Source organism: Papio anubis, chromosome 16 (assembly GCF_008728515.1).
Source record: "Papio anubis isolate 15944 chromosome 16, Panubis1.0, whole genome shotgun sequence".
NCBI lineage: Eukaryota > Metazoa > Chordata > Mammalia > Primates > Cercopithecidae > Papio > Papio anubis.
The window spans coordinates 86,070,114-86,088,082 of NC_044991.1; the positions used below are offsets into that span (position 1 = coordinate 86,070,114).

The 17,969-nt window shown below is 42.0% G+C and overlaps 2 protein-coding genes across 19 annotated transcripts in view; both read left to right on the top strand.

The window, feature by feature from the left end:
• LOC103887915 (neuroendocrine secretory protein 55) overlaps positions 1–11,513 on the top strand; it is a 66,074-nt gene extending 54,561 nt beyond the window's left edge. The window contains exons 2-6 of one of the 2 annotated variants that reach the window (XM_009215855.4): positions 1,991–2,063; positions 5,262–5,306; positions 9,841–9,895; positions 9,981–10,100; positions 11,486–11,513. The gene's annotated coding sequence lies outside the window, so the exon portion shown is untranslated. The remainder of the gene's footprint in view (positions 1–1,990; positions 2,064–5,261; positions 5,307–9,840; positions 9,896–9,980; positions 10,101–11,485) is intronic. The other variant, XM_009215856.4, reaches the window with a different exon arrangement.
• The window catches only part of LOC101006785 (guanine nucleotide-binding protein G(s) subunit alpha), a 71,811-nt gene extending 54,539 nt beyond the window's left edge, over positions 1–17,272 (top strand). For 6 of the 17 annotated variants that reach the window (XM_021920878.2, XM_003904552.5, XM_021920885.2 and 3 more), the window contains exons 2-13: positions 1,991–2,063; positions 5,262–5,306; positions 9,841–9,895; positions 9,981–10,100; positions 11,486–11,583; positions 15,256–15,310; positions 15,444–15,517; positions 15,615–15,673; positions 15,778–15,898; positions 16,045–16,175; positions 16,425–16,492; positions 16,763–17,272. In XM_021920878.2, coding sequence (XP_021776570.2) covers positions 1,991–2,063; positions 5,262–5,306; positions 9,841–9,895; positions 9,981–10,100; positions 11,486–11,583; positions 15,256–15,310; positions 15,444–15,517; positions 15,615–15,673; positions 15,778–15,898; positions 16,045–16,175; positions 16,425–16,492; positions 16,763–16,909 — 1,046 coding nt within the window. In that variant the 3' untranslated portion in view covers positions 16,910–17,272. Of the gene's footprint in view, positions 1–1,990; positions 2,064–5,261; positions 5,307–9,837; positions 9,896–9,980; positions 10,101–11,485; positions 11,584–15,255; positions 15,311–15,443; positions 15,518–15,614; positions 15,674–15,777; positions 15,899–16,044; positions 16,176–16,424; positions 16,493–16,762 lie in introns of all 17 variants that reach the window. The other 11 variants (XM_021920879.2, XM_021920874.2, XM_021920882.2 and 8 more) reach the window with 3 other exon arrangements.
• The last annotated feature ends 697 nt before the right edge of the window (positions 17,273–17,969 follow it).

A 17,969-nucleotide genomic window follows, 5' to 3' on the forward strand; every position in this document is an offset into this window, starting at 1 on the left:
ATAAGTGTCTTTGATGTTTATGCATTTGCAATTTCAGTAATTAAATGGTACATGTGTTGCTGTCTTGTCTAAAACTTTTGAAGGCAGAATTATGCTGTTGGGATATTATGTGTATAACTTGATTTCAAAGTATAAATCTGGAAAAGTCTAGAATCTTTTCTGTGAATGCTATCTGAATACTAATTTAAGTCAAGTGTGATGCTAATGGTATCTTAAATTTCCAACACCTTTTGTGCTGTGATCACAAAGTCTCCACTTAATTTGAGACTGTTACTCAGAACACACCTTGCGTCACAGGGGCTAATCTAAATGTCCTAGTCTATATGACTACATTACATCATGATGTATTGATTGCCTCTGGCCTAGGAATCTGCAGCTTAAGCCAGTGACACAACATTTTGCATTTTTCAATGGTGATTCTCACCAAATAATGCCTCCCCCCAAAAGAGGAAACCTAATAATGCCCCAAATCCTCTTTTTACTCTATCTTAATGACATAAAAATTAAGTGAATTAGAGAACTTACAATGATCTTAAAATAATTTTTCGGCCACATTTCATGAATGTGGAAACTGAGGCACGGATCTGTTTTTGCCTGTAAAAGATACGTCGTGTAACTGTTACACAGTTTAGCACTTCTGAAATTAGAATATTAGCGATCCTGCTAAATATTACGTATTCTCTTCATGGCCTCTCTTAGTAGTGCCATTTATATTTTTAATTTACCAAAGTTAGGCTCATTAAGATAGTGTTTGCTTTGAAATCAATGTTTTCCATAGAAACTAATTTTAACTTTTACAGATATTGATTATGGGCTTGTGAGAAGGCAAGTGAAGGAGGAATGCTCTGCTATCTGGGCATTAAAACAAAACAATACAATTAAAAGTTAAAAAGAAAAAGGGGTGAAAACAAACAGATTTGTGTGGAAGGAGGGCAAAATATTCACACATAGATGATCTGTTGGAGAATGTGCATCGCAAAAAAGAAGATGCAAAATAGCCATCCTCCCTCTAGCTTGATGGAAATGTGTTTTTTCCATGAAACATATATGTATTTTTACAAATGAAAGATGATTTAAAATGGAGGCATGTGTTTCTACTTTTTGAGTTGGGAAGGGCTTGGAATCTTTCAAATTCAGTAGTTCCCAGGGATAGTTTTCCTTTTGATTAAAGTTTTGTTCTTGTATTACTTTTTACTGTTACAGTTTACCTAATGCTAATAGGGTCTCAAGAATCGTATTTGATATTAAAGTGTGGTTTTTCCAGAAGATGACAGATAATTGATGGTCTCCCCTTTTCCTCAGCAACATAGTTGTACCCAGAGGGAATTTATCTTTAGAAAGATATAGTTTGTGAGGAAAGAGGAGTATGGCTAAGTGGATAAAATGTAATGCAGTTTTAGGGGTGGATTTTTAAGTAGCCCAAGGGGTAGGAAACCTGCACAGAAAGAAGCTGCGTTGTGAAAATGTTTAGAAGGAAAGTGCTGCATCGCTACGTGATGTGGAAGAGACTGCAGCGTCTGGGCATTGTTGGGAATCCCGGGTATTTTAACCATGAAACATCTGACAACGAATTGTGTGTCTAGATACGTTTATGTGTGAATGTTCATGTATCAGGGATTCAGTTTCACAGTTTTAACTTCAATTTTCTTGTTTACCCCGCAAATGACAAAATTGCGTCATTCCTTCTCTTTGCCCCTTTCCATCACCACCCCACAATTTTTTAAACAATCAAAAGAAAAAAACTAAAATCAGCAAACCCTGAATTCTTGTTTGTTATTTTGGTGGTGAAATACTGCAGGTAGACACTGAGTTGGAGATTGATTTCCTTTTCTCTGCGTCGAAATGTCAAGAAAAGTTGCAAGTCTATGATTTTGTGTTTGGTTTTTTGTGTGTTGCTTCTATGGAAAAACAAAACAACAGCAGCAGGTCCTCCCTGCCCAAAGTGTTAAAATGCCTCCTTCATAACCTGAGACTTACTTTCGTTTTCTAGGTGCTGGAGAATCTGGTAAAAGCACCATTGTGAAGCAGATGAGGATCCTGCATGTTAATGGGTTTAATGGAGAGTAAGTGTCAAATCTGTGCAGGGGCACCAAGTAAGAGGAACAGACTTTATACTAACCTTTAGGAAGTATAGGTAGGCTTTGGGGGCTGGGCAGCCAGTTTTCACTTAATTTTTCTGGATTTACATATTAGAAAATCCTGGGAAGGGCTCTTTAGGGTCCCCCCCCACCTTGGGTCTTTGGTGCAGCAAATACTACTGATGAAAGCACCAGTGTTTGTGACAAACATCTCCCTATCCCAAGAAAATCATGCCTGGTTGCGGGGGATGCTTGACAGCACTTGGCCCCGTGACAGCCCCTCTCTGGGCCAGGTCCCTGCCACAGCCTCCAGACATCACTGCAGTGTCTTCAATGTGGCTTTGGCCGCCCCCTTGTCCTGCCCATGCTGGTCACTGCAGATTCACCCCACCCCACCCCACCCCACACAGATTTCAATGTAATGAACCAACACAGGATGTTTTAGGAAACATCGTTTCCATAATATTCTCACCAGAAACAGATTTGGAAGTGGCAGCCCGTGTTTATAGTTTGTAATTTTTTTTGTCCCCCTTTAAATTACCATTATGAGCAAATCATTGTTTCTCTTTAAAACAAAAAGCAAATCAGTACCCCTGCCTAAGGAAAAGAAAAGGGAACTTTTATGTAAAGGATGGAAAGGCTGGGAGTTAGGCACTCCCAGCCTCACTGAGGGGCATTTTTGCCTTTGAAAAGTCCTCCCAGGTATCCTGGTATAGTGCAGTGTGGCAGTCCAGTAGCGGGAATGAAGATTAAACGGGAAAGACTTTATATTAGACCTGTGACACAAGTTAGGAAGCCCTGCCTGGCATGAGGAATGCAAACAGGGAGCATTCAATAAATCGGGGAACTTGCTTTTCTCCCCAAGACCCCAGATTGGGGCCTACCCATCGTTCTCATGTGACAAAGTGTGTAAAAAACAGAAAAAACTAAGTTGACCAGTCTATTTTCACTGGTGTGAGAGCGTTAAGCTCACTAGATTTCAAGCACCTGAAGGCACTAGTTTGTAATTACTAGCTGGTTAGCCCAGTCCTGTTCCCTTTCTTAAACCTGGATTCAATTGAAAATTTAACCTTGAGTTGCTTTGGCTTCCATTTCAAAAGGGGAGATGGAGACAAGGCGGTAGCATTTAATTATACCAATGCCTGCCCACCCCCACCCTCCCCCCCCTCAAAAAAAAAAACACCTTTACTAGTCACTAAGCATCCGGGAAACGAACGTGAACTTTTTCACCTTTCAGAGCAAGGCAGGCAGCTCCTTATGGTGAATTCTAGAATTTGTTAGATCAAATAATTGTTTAGAGAAGGATGACATCACCCATACAAATAGTCATGTTAGTTTAGGATGCTTTTTCTACTTTAACCCTGAATTCAGAAGGATTGGTTGGGATGCAGAAGGATGGGCTTCTTTACTCAACTGATTATGACTCTCAGTGGCTTATCAACATACACATATGTGCTATTGAGTAAGTTAGCATCACTTGTCACCAAGCAATTCTGAAATTCTTAATTCTTGACACACCCCTCGATAAAGCCCTGCCAACGGAGACTGCCATCCTGACCATAAATAAAAACCCGGAGACAGACTTCCAACCATGAATGTTGTCATTTGAAGAAAAATCTTGCATAAATTTCCCTCCTGCAGCTTGCAGGAGTACTTCATGAGAGTAGTTAAGCAAAAATAATTTGACCACGTATCCTCTAGATAAATATTTTCATTAAAACTGGACATGGCTAGCATTTTTCAAAGATGCAGCAGCCACTATTTACCTTATTTTGAGTCGAGTAGAAGCTAAGTCACCTTTGAAATAAATTACTAACAGCTTCATTACCCTACAGATTGCCCTAAAATTTAAAAATTTTTATAGAAAGGATTCTCCTCCCTAAGTGAGCCAGCCTATAACACCAGGCAAGGGTTTTAAACCAGAACTTCTCTTTTCTGTTTTCTTTTTGGAAAGAGGAAGCAACATTCCCAGTTTGCCTTCTCTGCAGACAAGGGCATAGATATGTTAAATTTAGCCTGTGAAAGGGTTTGCAGGGGTATTCCTCATGGGAGCCTAGATACCTTATTTTTATCTCATCCAACTGCCTCCTTTTTTCTTTTTCCTCACTGCGGTATTGCAACAAAAGCTATTTCCTTCTTAACTAGGAATTCCCTGTGACACAGTGAGATCTGTCCCTAAAGGGTGGTCTGTGTGGTACAGGGTTTTTCCTCCCTGATCTTGCGTTTTGTTAGGGCTCTGCTGAGCTATTAAATTTGCCTTAACTCTCTGCGGGCTGCCATACCGATTAAATTTTTAAGAGTAAGATAATATTGATTTGACCTTCAGAAATACGGAGTTTGGATGTGGATTTTCTAACTCAAAGCTAACTCTTTTTCTTACATTTAGTGCCAGGAACAAAACAAAACCAAAATATAAACACCATTAACATTGGTTGAAGTAAGCTGATCAATTACCAAACTGTAGAAGGCTGCCCTTCGGCCTTCAAGGAGGAATTCCTACTGTTTATGAAGATTGGGTTTGGGTTTTTTTTTTTTCTTCTTTTTCTTTTTTCTATGGTGGTAGTGGGTGGGCTTTTGTTCTTTTAATTTTTTTTTATTTTTAATTTTTTGCTGTATCACAGTCCAGACATAGTTTAATGACAATTTATGGGGAACAATTATTTATAAATAAAACCATTTTATAGGTAGTTTCCTTCCACTGCAAGAAGTGAGGTCATTAGTTTTGCAGGAAATCCTGGGCAGAAATCTCCCCCGTCTATGCCTTTGTGCTTTAAGTTACAACATTGGGAAGATTCTGACCTGGGAGAATTAGGAGCCTTATGCGCTGCCACATTCTCAGAAGAATTGTGAGATAAATCACTGCTTTAGCTCCCTAATGCATGTACGTTTAGTGAAAGCACAAGAAAATAATTATCCATCCCTCCTGTGTCCGACCAGAGTCTCCAGACAGCTCTGTTAATACTGCAGCAAACGTGTAGGATTCTTCCCTCATGGCCTGCAGTCTCAGTGGACGTTCCAATTTAGCCAGAAAGGCGACCTAAGAATTAACGGGAGGATGGATGGCGCGCGAGTTGTTGCTTTTGCTCTTGGCTGATTGTTTAGGAATGTAGAGAGACTGTGTGGGGTTTGTGTGAAATTGCGGTGCCTTGCAGATTAGGTGAGCTTTCAATCTCTCTTTAAAAGGGGCGGCGAAGAGGACCCGCAGGCTGCAAGGAGCAACAGCGATGGGTAGGCACATTCAAAAACAGAAAAATTTTTTAACAAACAAAACAAACATGAAGATCATACTGGGAAACTGAGGCCAGAGACCCGGGAAGAAAATAAAAGTCATTTAAAGGACCATCAGCCATATTGGCATGCATTTGCAAATAACACACAATTTCCTGACATTTTGGAGCAAGTAAAGTGCGTAACATAATTTTTTTGGCCATGCTTAAAGTAGAATGAGATCCAGCTGGGGGAAAGTTATAGATTTCAGCTTTAGACGATCAATTTAGGATTTTGAGAATTGATGTTTTTCCATATGGTTTCTATTTTCCCCCAGCTCTCCATTTGAACCAGCTACTTGTTTTTAAAACTATCTGCTAAATTCCATCTACCCACTGGTTGGTCTGATTTTAAAATTTCAGACCTCTTTGAAACAAAATTTTTTTCCTTTATTAAAATATGCAATGCTGCACTGTCTTTAATATGCCTTGGTACCTTGCAGCAGGTCGTTAAGAATCATCTTGAAAAGCCTCTGGCCTTTTAAAAATGATCAAATTTATTTGAATCTAAGGCACTTTACGTTAGCTAGTACATAAGGAAATTCATGATGGCATCTTTTATTTTTCCATTCATCATCAAATTATTTTTTCTTTGCTTCCTGCATCCCCACACCCATCACACATACACACACGCACACACATGCACATGCATACACAGACACGCACACACACGCACACGCACACACAGCCACACGCGCCGCGCGCACACACACGCATACCAGGTAACCGCTCTAGCTCTGCTGCGTGTTTCGCATGCAGCGGTGGAGTGGCTCTTTCATGAGAACATCCAGAACCATTGACTTAGTTTAGGGCATCTCAAAGAAACAGCTTCTGTGGCCGGGGAGGGGAGGGGCAAAAATCTTGGGGTCTGGGGACAAAGTAACTGACACATGTTTGTTCATCTGTTTCTTTTAGAATATATTATCCCTAGATGATGGCTACAGTTTCTCATCTTCCCGGCTATGTCCTATCACAATTTGCATGCTGGAATTGCTCGGTCTTAGGAACTTCTAATAAGAATACTATTCTGTTGTCTGAGGGGGGAGGGGGGATGGGGCCCCTACTACCTTACCTTAAACGATGATTGAAAAAACGAAAAATGGACTGAAATCCTTAATTGGCAGAAATGTAGTGTGACAACTATCCAAAAAGGCATCTCTATAAGAAATGACTAATTGACAATCTACTGTACCAAAAGTTGGCATTTGAGCAAAATATGACAAGTCCTTAGTGAGCAACCTACTGTGTACTAGATGTCGTGCTAAACCCTTGAACCCTACTAATACCTTGGCCTGCACATCTCTCTGATTCTGTTCTGCAAGTCAATATAAGTATTAACATTCGTGAGAAATAAAAATTCTCTGCATGTTTCAGCAATCCCTGTATCTCGCGTCTGTCTTCTGTCTTCCTTTGTCTGTCTTTTCCTACCAAAGCACAAGGATAAGGTGGAGACCTGAATAGCCTCCCCCACCACTTAGTTAGCTGAAGCGGGGTGGGGGGGGGGGGGGGGGGGGAGAGCGAGCTCTTAAAAACTGAACGCAGCCCATCTGCTTTATACATAGAAGGGGGAGGAGGAGGCACCAAGACCCTAAAAGTACTTCCAGCCCTAGTCCCAATTTTGTAGCGAATCAGAATTCTAGCTAATGGCATATGTTTTGCCTTTGTTGAGTAGTTTAAAGACATCTAAGGAATTTTCTCTGAATTTCACAATCAACGTTAAATTCATTAAGCAATAGTAAAAGTGATGATAAACCTGCCAACCCCCAGTATAATATCTCCATCTACATAGTAATTGCTTCAATGGAAGAATTTTATGTTTTAGTATTACACACCCGAATTAGATTTTAGATTTCTATTTTAGCTGTTTTATACTTGATATACTCCCACACCTATTCACATACGTAGATGAATACTGAACACGTTCTCAAAATATCCGTATTTTAAGACGGGAAGTTTTCCAATTATCATACTACTGCTTAGACCAAAATATCAAACTGAATGAAAGAAACTTGTTTCTGGAAATACTTTTCTCTTGCTGTATGCAGATTTGGATATTTAGTACCCGAATGTATCTAATTTTACTATTGTGGAACCTCAAAACCAAAGGTTCATAGCTTTCATTACCTATGAAATGGAGCCTGCTTTTAATGAATGGGAATAGATTTGTCCTAGGGGGTTTTAGGTAAATTCTGAATTCAAAAGTGAACATTGGGGACGATCAAACACAAGTCCTTTTAATTTCTAACATCTAAATAATTGATGTTAGACTAACACCAAGGCTGGAAATTCTTAATTTCAGACATGAGCTTTGATTCTGCACACACAAAGCAGACAGTCCCACAGAACGGTCAGGACTCACTCCCTTTCACTTGAAGGTGGTTGCTTTAGGAGTCTGGGGGCCAGAATCAGATGTCAGGTTTGTACACAAGACCTGAAGCTCACCTCCCTGTCATCTGTGTTTCTGAGGTTCTCTGGACCTGCAGCACTTTTACTCAAATGGCCCTGAGGGGATTCCTGGCAACATCTGTCCTCCACCCCAACCCCAGACACCCCCCACCACTAATGAGCATGACCCCTCTGAACTTCATCAGCTCTTCAATGTAGAAGAGCAGTGGTGCAGAGACCTGTGAAAGAGGCTTCATGTAGGAAAGGGGCGAGATGGGATCCTTCAGCAGGTGAAGGCCCAGAAGTACACAGACGTTTATTCAGAAAGAATAAATTTGCAAGTATAATTCTTTGAGAAAGGAAAGACCAAATGATTTGTGGAAGGCCTGTCGACAGGCGTGCACTTGGCCCCACCGTCCATTCCAGTTCCCCCACCCCTGGCCCGCCCCTGCTGCTCCACTGACCACCCAGTCTGCTCTTGCTAATTAACCTCCCTTCGCCTTTCCTCTGCCTTAACTTTGTCCTGTTCTAGTCTGGAGGGATTATATGTTTAATTTCTACCTCCATTCTATGAATTGGTGAATCAGCCAAGTGAATGCTTCAAAAACTGGGAATCTCAAAAGATCAATATATATATGTATATGTATGTGTGTGTATATACACAGACACACACACACACACACACCATGAGAAAGATACTCTGTCCCCTCCATATCCCACCCCCATTGGTTTCTGCCTCCGTGACTCAAGACTTCCCCCTCTCAGCCTCAGTTTCCCCATCAGAGGAGCAGGACCGTAGCACCTTTTTTTCTGCATGACGATGCCCTCACCTCCCAGGGCCTAACAGGTACAGCAGGTGTGCTGTGTGTGCTTGTTCCATTTTTGGGCTATAGACCTGATGAGATACATATTCCACACAAGAGGCCTTTTCTTGCCCCCTGAAAACATAAACTCGAGAACCTTCCCTGGCTGTGCTTCTAATGAAGGCTAGTTTCTGAAAAACATACAGCATTTGGATCAGTGTAATCTGGTACAAAAATTAACATTCTCTTGTGGTCCCCAGAAGCCAAAGGGTGTGGCCTTTACCTGTGGGACAAGTAACCCTGAATATAGATAATTCCGTAAAGACCACACAGGCCGTCCCATGTGGCTGAGTTAAAGTCAATGAAAAGCTACAAAACCTTCAACCTCTACTTGGCAGCGGGATCTGACCCCCTTCCCCTTAGATTATAAGGCCTTCTAGGGGGTGGAATCTTACTTGATTCCTATTGCACATGGACCAACATGTACTAACATCATGAACTAGAAATTTCATTGCTGCTAGCCGGGGGCCCTGGAGCATCGCACATACGACTTTTTTTTTTTTTTTTGATAGCGTCTCACGCTGGCTGGAGTTCAGTGGCCCCATCCTGGCTCACTGCAACCTCTGCCTCCCGAGTAGCTGGGATTACAGACACATGCCACCACGCCCAGCTAATTTTTTTATGTTTTTAGTAGAGATGAGGTTTCACCATGTTGGCCAGACTGGTCTCGAACTCCTGACCTCAGGCAGTCTGCCCACCTCAGGCTCCCAAAGTGCTGGGATTACAGGCATGAGCCATTGCGCCCAGACTCCTGTAATGAACTGTTAGAACCACCACCACCTGTGCTCACTGGTTCTCTCACTATGCTCATGTAGCAACTGAGTGAATTCCAAGTCAAACCACGGGACTGTTTTGCTCCACCCCAACCTCAGAGTGACCTATCACTCCAGCCTCACCCCTACCCAGATGCTGATAAGACCAGGAGAAGCCTTTAGGAAGTGTTAGTATGTAGTGTGGGGGTTTCCAACCCATGAAAGATTAAATGAGCTGCGTGCAACTTCTGGTACAGTCAAGATTGTTCAGGCAATTTGCTAATCTGCCCGATTGGGCATGTCCTCAGGACACATTTGGGAGGTTATAATTTGCAACCACGTTTATTCAGCTACCTCCAATCTTTGTACAGATCTGAGCCCACAACTCCTTGAAGAACAGAATACTATGCTTTTTAGTCGGGATATCTTTATGAAAGCAGTACTCTTAACTGACGTGGTGCAATATGATTTTCTCTTCTTTTCAATTCCACTGCAGTGAGAAGGCAACCAAAGTGCAGGACATCAAAAACAACCTGAAAGAGGCAATCGAAGTACGTTCTGGCTCCTTGTGCTTTCTGTCTTGTAGCCCCTCCCATCCAGTGCTGTTCCCTGACCGCTCTGCTAAATCATTTTCAGACCATTGTGGCCGCCATGAGCAACCTGGTGCCCCCCGTGGAGCTGGCCAACCCCGAGAACCAGTTCAGAGTGGACTACATTCTGAGTGTGATGAACGTGCCTGACTTTGACTTCCCTCCCGTAAGCTGCACCCCAACTTGTGTGGCCTTAGCCCCGCCCACCTGAGCACAGTGTTCCTATAGGAACGTCAGTGACAGCCCTGCATGTGGGCAAGAAAAAAAGTTCTGAGCTACGGCAGGCTTCATTATTCCCTCATTCACTTCTTAGGACAAACAAAACTATTTTAAATATGGCACACAAATACTAATTGTCCATTTACTCCACTGGAAGTGCCCTAAGGTGTACCTTGGGATGCCTCAGTGAAGTGCCAAATGGAAGACATTCTCATTTTAAACAGGTGACCTTTTAACACTGATTAAGAGTTTTTCTAAAGTCAGTCCTTGTCTCGGGGCAAATGAAATCTTTTCTCATTATTTAAAAAAATGAAATATATCTAAATTATAACTCAAAAATAATCATGAAATAGAACCTATGGAAAAGACTTTCCTCTGGATGCACGACACTGTTGGCTCCCTAAAGGACTACTTTTAGGGAACAAAAAACCATTCAAGCCCAAGCATATATGTTTAGGCCCCTTCGTGGGGAGAATGGCTTATAAGCGGGGAATGGGAAATGAGATAGAAAGATGTATGCGTTTGTAAGGCCCACAAGGAAGAGACTTGTCTACAGCGAAAACAATGAGTTATTGTTGCCTTTTGTCAGGCTTTCGTGGGAATTTGTGTTTGTATATTTTAGATCGACTTGGCTGCAAACTTACATTAGCAGAGAAATTAGTAGTATTTAGTTAGTATGGATAGCTAAATTTTTTTTTAAATAGCATCATTTTGAAAAAATTAAAGCAGTAAACACAGTATGTATAATATAACCCACTGACTTTCTTATGATTCCATATTTAATAGGAAAAACAGCAGCCTATTAAAAATGTATCCGAACAATAACCTTTTATTAGTCCTACTAACATCTGAACTTTTATGTTCCCACCTACAAGTCCCCTATCATCCTTTTTTTTGTTAAGATTCACATTTTCCCAGAAGGAAGATTTAGTCCCGGCACATCCTACAAATGAAGTTTCTTATTTTCACAACATTGAACCATTTATTGGCATATTCGCCTAACACAGATTAGTGTATATTCTTCCTAAACAATTCTGTAAAGAAACTAAATTACTCAGTAGCTCCCCCCATTCCCCCCACACACACAAAAAGAAACTACCCAAAACCAGTAATTCACAATAAGACCAGCAGCTAATTGCATGAACTTTTGAATATGTTTAACGTGTTGAATTAAAGTTCTTTGTGAGCATTAATTCATTAATTGGGCTCAAAATTCAGAATCACACCAAGTGTCGGTCACATAGGGAACTCTGGTCTCGGGGTTCGAATGACAGTGTCCTTGATTAGTTCAAGTTCTTGTCTTTCTCTAAACTTTCTTGTGTTCACTTTCAGGAATTCTACGAGCATGCCAAGGCTCTGTGGGAGGACGAAGGAGTACGTGCCTGCTATGAACGCTCCAACGAGTACCAGCTGATTGACTGCGCCCAGTAGTAAGTAACCCCACCCGACCCACCGGCACATAAAACAGGCAGACACAAGAAAACATGCAAACCTGTGATCCTGCTTGGAAAGCTACTTGTCGATGATTCCTTTCGTAGAAGCCAACCAGTTACCCCACTGGCAGAAAGTTCGAATCTGATTGAATTGTTTTATAAAGTCCTTAATTGCATTTTTTTTTTTTTTTTTTTTTAGTGCAGGGACATTATTTTATATAAACATTGAATGTCTGTTAGAGCAAGATGATGATGAGTTTCATAGTATTCCTAATTACTGGGAAGTAATTAATTGAATTGACCCAAAGCATTTACAGAAATAGGGCAGTTCTCACATTTTGAATAATGTAAAAATACTACATTTTATTGCTGTAATTTTAAAACATAACAAAGAGGAACAGTGAAGACAGCTACGCCTCCTCTCTCGTTGGTAGTTGTTGATTGCTCTATTTCTGCTCTCAGGTAAGAGACTCCAGTAGCTGCCTAGTGTTACTAGATCTGAGTGACTCTAGGTAGCGTTTGCTTTTGTGTTGTCTTGACTTTTGAACTCTATTTCATGTCCTTATTTATTCCTTCCCCCCGGCTCTTGATTTCAAGGATGGTGAGTGGTCAGTGTATTTTAAATCCTAAACTGTACACCTAAGCAGTACAGTACCGTGGTGGGGTCATTTTCAAATAAATTACTACCTGCAAGGAGGATGGGTTAAGGCCTGCAGTAGCAATGGGAAAGTCCTCTTTCTCCAAAGTCACTCATAAAGGTGGGCTTGCCTGATTAGTGTGTTGGTAAATGAAGAAGGGGTAAACTTACGAAACAGATTTTATTGCACAACTACACCTGATGCCCACGCTGCTACTCTTGTTGCCTAACACCTGACTTACCATTCCCTCAGGGATTGCCTTCTGTCCCTGTCACCCACCATGGTCTCTCCCAGAGGACATCACACCCTATAGCTAGAAAGTTGCCTTTTAAATAGTTTATGGCCTCCCTCATCTTGCACATGATATAGCAAGCATATGGTGGTCAGGGTTATTTAAAAATTATGTAAAGATAATAATAATTATTATTATTTAGATGGAGTCTCACTCTGTTGCCCAGGCTGGAGTGCAGTGGTGCAGTCTTGGCTCACTGCAACCTCTGCCTCCTGGGTTCAAGTGATTCTCCTGCCTCAGCCTCCTGAGTAGCTGGGACTACAGGTGCCCGCCACCACACCCAGCTCATTTTTGTATTTTTAGTAGAGATGGGGTTTCACCATATTGGCCAGGCTGGTCTCGAACTCCTGACCTTGTGATCTGCCTGCCTTGGCCCCCCAAAGTGCTGGAATTAGAGGCGTGAGCCACCGCGCCCAGCCAAAAATGTAAAGATATCTTTTGTTTGTTGATGCTGCACAAATGCACAAAGCAGTCTCAGTTAATATTATGAAGTAGGAGTGTCTTGTGACTCGGGACAGGGGAGTCTAGTAGAGGTTTGATGTTTTAGCTGTCCTTATTACAAGTAGCTGAAACTCGGAACTGATTTTGCTATAGGAAGTATTAACTAATCAGAACCAAGGTGCCAGGCTGACTCACCAAGGGCTAAGATTGCTTTACTTAGTAGCCTCAAGCCCAAGGAACTGATTGTGAAAACCACCTGAATAAACAGGAGGGAGGAAGAGGTAATACTGTTTATCTATAAATCATATAAGCCTATGTTAGGGTCTGTGCAATCTATCAACCCCAGCCCTCCCTTCCCATAGGAAATTCCTTTGATTATTTTCAGTTGCCACATACACAGATATTCCACGGTTTAATATACAAGCAAATTTGTATATTTTTTCAAGGAACAGAAAAACAGCCCATCTTGGCTGGTCCCTGTGGCCCCCAGCCCCCACTCCTTCTTCAACAAAGTCCCTGATTTTCTCAAAAGTTTGAACTAAAAGCTGGAAGCGCTAATTATAGTAACGCAAAACAAATGGAAATCCTGGAATTGTTTGCATTTTGTATTTTGGATCCAAGTCAGAAGTGAAGTACAGGTACAAGATTAGGAGAGTTTAACCATCCCAGTTTTGAATGCTGGGGGGCAGGGAGTCACAGCTGCATTAATTAACAGTAGTTTAGCCAGGTGGTTGAAGTTTGTTGGGTTTCATTTTCTCTCTCAAATCATTTAGAAGTTTTTGGGGTTTTTTAATGCAACACTTCAACTTTGTCTGAAAACTGCACCATTTGTATAGATCATGAAAAGCTGTAAGGAAACTCAGAGAAAAAGAGAACAATGCAGCTTAAAATCTTTAAAATGTCCTCCCTCACCGCTGGCTCAAACAGCCCTGCATCTGCCGTGGCCGGCACGTTTCTGTTGAACTGCCTTTATGTTAAAGTTGGGATACTGGTACCGTGCCCATTTCTTAAGCTGCCTATTTTTATTTGTTGAGCTGGGGTTTGGCTGGCTCCACTCCAGATGTCTCTCTCACAAGATTTGGTGCTGATGATCTATTTATAGAACTGTGGTTCTGTTGCCATGGTAACATGCTGGAGGCCAGGGCGGCTGGGGAGCTATTTCTGGACTGGTGCTGTAATGTAAGATTGATTGGGCAAGTTAGTATATCCTCTAAGCCAGACTAACTCTGAACTAGTAAAAAGGAAGAGGGGAACACAAAACTTAGGCAGTTTCTTGAAACAGACTTTTCTCTCTTTATGATTTTCTTTTCTCATTAGCCCACTTTAAAACAATTCCAATCTCTACATGCCTCTCCCTCCAAAAAATAAACTGGTTTTAGCATTTTCTGTATTAATTAAATTACCCCAATCTTTCAAAAGTAAATTTTCCTGTGTGTCTAGTCAAGCAACACAAACAAGATGCTTTTTAAATGAAAAGTTTAATATCTGGAGCGTTCTATTTCATGGACCAAACAGAACGGAAGAGAACTTTGTGTTTGTTTCCTGTTCAGGATGGCTAGGGCGAGAAGGCCCCTTTGTGCCAACCTCTTTTGTTCCCTTTAATCAATGAGATTCTTAAAAAGTGAAAAGGAAGGGATACAGATTCTCAGTAACTAAAACAATCTCATGTGCCCTTGAGGAGAAAGTCCTTGATGTTTTTAAGAATGTCACTTTATTTATTTATTTTTTTAACTGAATGATACAGAGGTATACAATTTTCAAACTGTTTGCCATTTTAGGCAGGAAATTTGAAAATTAAAATGTTTTTGTCAAGCATTACCAAATGGTACAGATTATGATAGGTCAGCCTGGTTTTGGGGTCCTTTCTCTACTGGTTGATGTGCATAAAACCTTTTAAAAATCAAGAATATTACCAGAGAGCAACAGGAATAAACAAGCTAAGTAAAGAATAAAAAAGAAAAATAGAAAAAAATAAACATGAAGAACAAAGCCCCACCTCTGTCCTGTGCTGTTTGTGTGGCCCCACTGCACTGAGGCTGCAGGCTAGCTGCTAGACGCATCTAGAGTTCCCTGATTCCTAAAATTACTTATCTTAAATCCCATTGGGCCTAACTTTCTTAAGGCATCAGCTTTGAGTTATAAATGTAACCAACACACAAGCAAATGTGCCATTGACTTAGTGCTGCATAACTGTGGGACGGTCACTTCCGTTGAGCCTGACCTTGTAGAGAGACACAAATAGTTGGCAAATTAATGTGAACGCTGTGAACACCCCATGTGCCTTTCTTTTTCTCCCAGCTTCCTGGACAAGATCGATGTGATCAAGCAGGCTGACTATGTGCCGAGCGACCAGGTGTGCAAAACCCTTCACCACCAGAGGACCCTGAGCCCTCTTCCCAAACCACCCCAGACTTTTGCTTTAGATTGGAAATTATTACTATTTCGATTGGCTTTGCTGAGATCCATTGACCTCAATTTTGTTCTAGGACCTGCTTCGCTGCCGCGTCCTGACTTCTGGAATCTTCGAGACCAAGTTCCAGGTGGACAAAGTCAACTTCCAGTAAGCCCACTGTTACCTTTTTATATAACAGAGATCATGGTTTCTTGACATTTACCCCAGCCCCTCTGGAATAACCAGCTGTCTTCCTCTCCACCAGCATGTTTGACGTGGGTGGCCAGCGTGATGAACGCCGCAAGTGGATCCAGTGCTTCAACGGTAGGACGCTGTGGGCTTGGCTGTTCGTGAAGAACGCTTTGCTTCTGTGTTGTTAGGGATCAGTGTCGCTGCTCACGCTCTTGGCTTTGCTTTCTTTGGTTAAGATGTGACTGCCATCATCTTCGTGGTGGCCAGCAGCAGCTACAACATGGTCATCCGGGAGGACAACCAGACCAACCGCCTGCAGGAGGCTCTGAACCTCTTCAAGAGCATCTGGAACAACAGGTTTGTGGAGTGACCGCCCACCCCCTGCGCTTGCCCAGGAGGCCCTGGTCTGCACTGTTTGTAGAAAAGAACCCTGTGCAAGCATTCCAGACCCCTGGCCAAAAGCGCGCTTCTCCCGGGCATTCACACGGCCTCCCTTCTTGTAGATGGCTGCGCACCATCTCTGTGATTCTGTTCCTCAACAAGCAAGATCTGCTCGCTGAGAAAGTCCTTGCTGGGAAATCGAAGATTGAGGACTACTTTCCAGAATTTGCTCGCTACACTACTCCTGAGGATGGTGTGTATGGCTTCCACTCTTTTGCTGGCTGTTCATTGCAGTGGTTCTTTTTCAGTCGGGCTGAAAGCCGCCATCCCCCTCCCACCACCAAACCATAAAGGATCTGTAAGAGAAGCAAGAAAAACACACTTGCATTAATTCTCATATGGAAACATCAGGGTTTTGAAACTTCAGGAGCTACAATGATGCTAGCACCCCAGCGCTGCTTGACTTTTTAATTACATTAATATATATTCCCTTTTTTTATAGCTACTCCCGAGCCCGGAGAGGACCCACGCGTGACCCGGGCCAAGTACTTCATTCGAGATGAGTTTCTGGTGAGTTGAGCCTGTCTTTAGTTTCCTCTCTTCCTCCTCCTCTTTTTCTCATGGATGTAAATTTACTTCAGGGGTTCAGCTACCCAGGTCCATGGTTTTAGTTCACGCACATCCAGTGTGGATTTGAGTTCTTTGCACCCCTCCTTTTGCTTTCGTTTTCATATGACATCAGAGACTGGCCAACAGCCGTCCCTGGTAGGTGTCCCCATCAGTGATAGGGTGGTTCCTGGCGAGGGTGTCACTGACGAGTCCCTGCATTTGTACCCGCAGAGGATCAGCACTGCCAGTGGAGATGGGCGTCACTACTGCTACCCTCACTTCACCTGCGCTGTGGACACTGAGAACATCCGCCGTGTGTTCAACGACTGCCGTGACATCATTCAGCGCATGCACCTTCGTCAGTACGAGCTGCTCTAAGAAGGGAACCCCCAAATTTAATTAAAGCCTTAAGCACAATTAATTAAAAGTGAAACGTAATTGTACAAGCAGTTAATCACCCACCATAGGGCATGATTAACAAAGCAACCTTTCCCTTCCCCCAAGTGATTTTGCGAAACCCCCTTTTCCCTTCAGCTTGCTTAGATGTTCCAAATTTAGAAAGCTTAAGGCGGCCTACAGAAAAAGGAGAAAAGGCCACAGAAGTTCCCTCTGACTTTCAATAAAAATAAATAAAACAACAGCAGCAAACAAATAAAATGAAATAAAAGAAACAAATGAAATAAATATTGTGTTGTGCAGCATTAAAAAAAATCAAAATAAAAATTAAATGTGAGCAAAGAATGATGGGACTCCCGTGAGTTATTTGTGGTTCTGCGCAGATTCCTGTCATTCATGGTTTGACTTGGCCCTTACATCAAAAGTTGGGAGGCCCCAAGGTGAAGTGGGTATAAAATCTCACCACTGTATGTTTTCTGGTGACTGTAAAATGTAGGTGTCTTGAAATAATTTTCAGACAATAGGAAAAGTCCACTCCTGTTGATCTCCCAAACTTTTACCCCATAGTGGACCACTATGCCCCAGTCACCTCTACATTTTGATCACTGCCATCCTATCCAAAGATTCTGCCAACAACATCACACAACTGAGCCATTACATCATCACACAGTTTGCCTGCTGACCCAGGCTTCCTAAGAAAAGTAGTGTATTTTTTGCTATAAGATAGGGACTAAATGATGTGGAGAAATATAGGAGCGCCGTGTTTCAAATCAATGGGGTTATTCAAGAAATGGTGTAGCCATTTGGGGAAAATTTAGACTGGATCCCTACCTCATTGCACACACCAAAATGAATTTGACAAGTTGATCACATACATCTAAATAAAAGAGGTACTTTTTAAAGTGGCTATTTTACAGTTAAACTCTTGGGTTTATAAAGGGCCTCTCTGCAGCATAACCTGAGACCTAAAGGCCTTAAGGGGGTTGGGGATGACTACAAAAATGAAAATCACACTTCAAATTTGAATGGGGGAAGGGCCTGG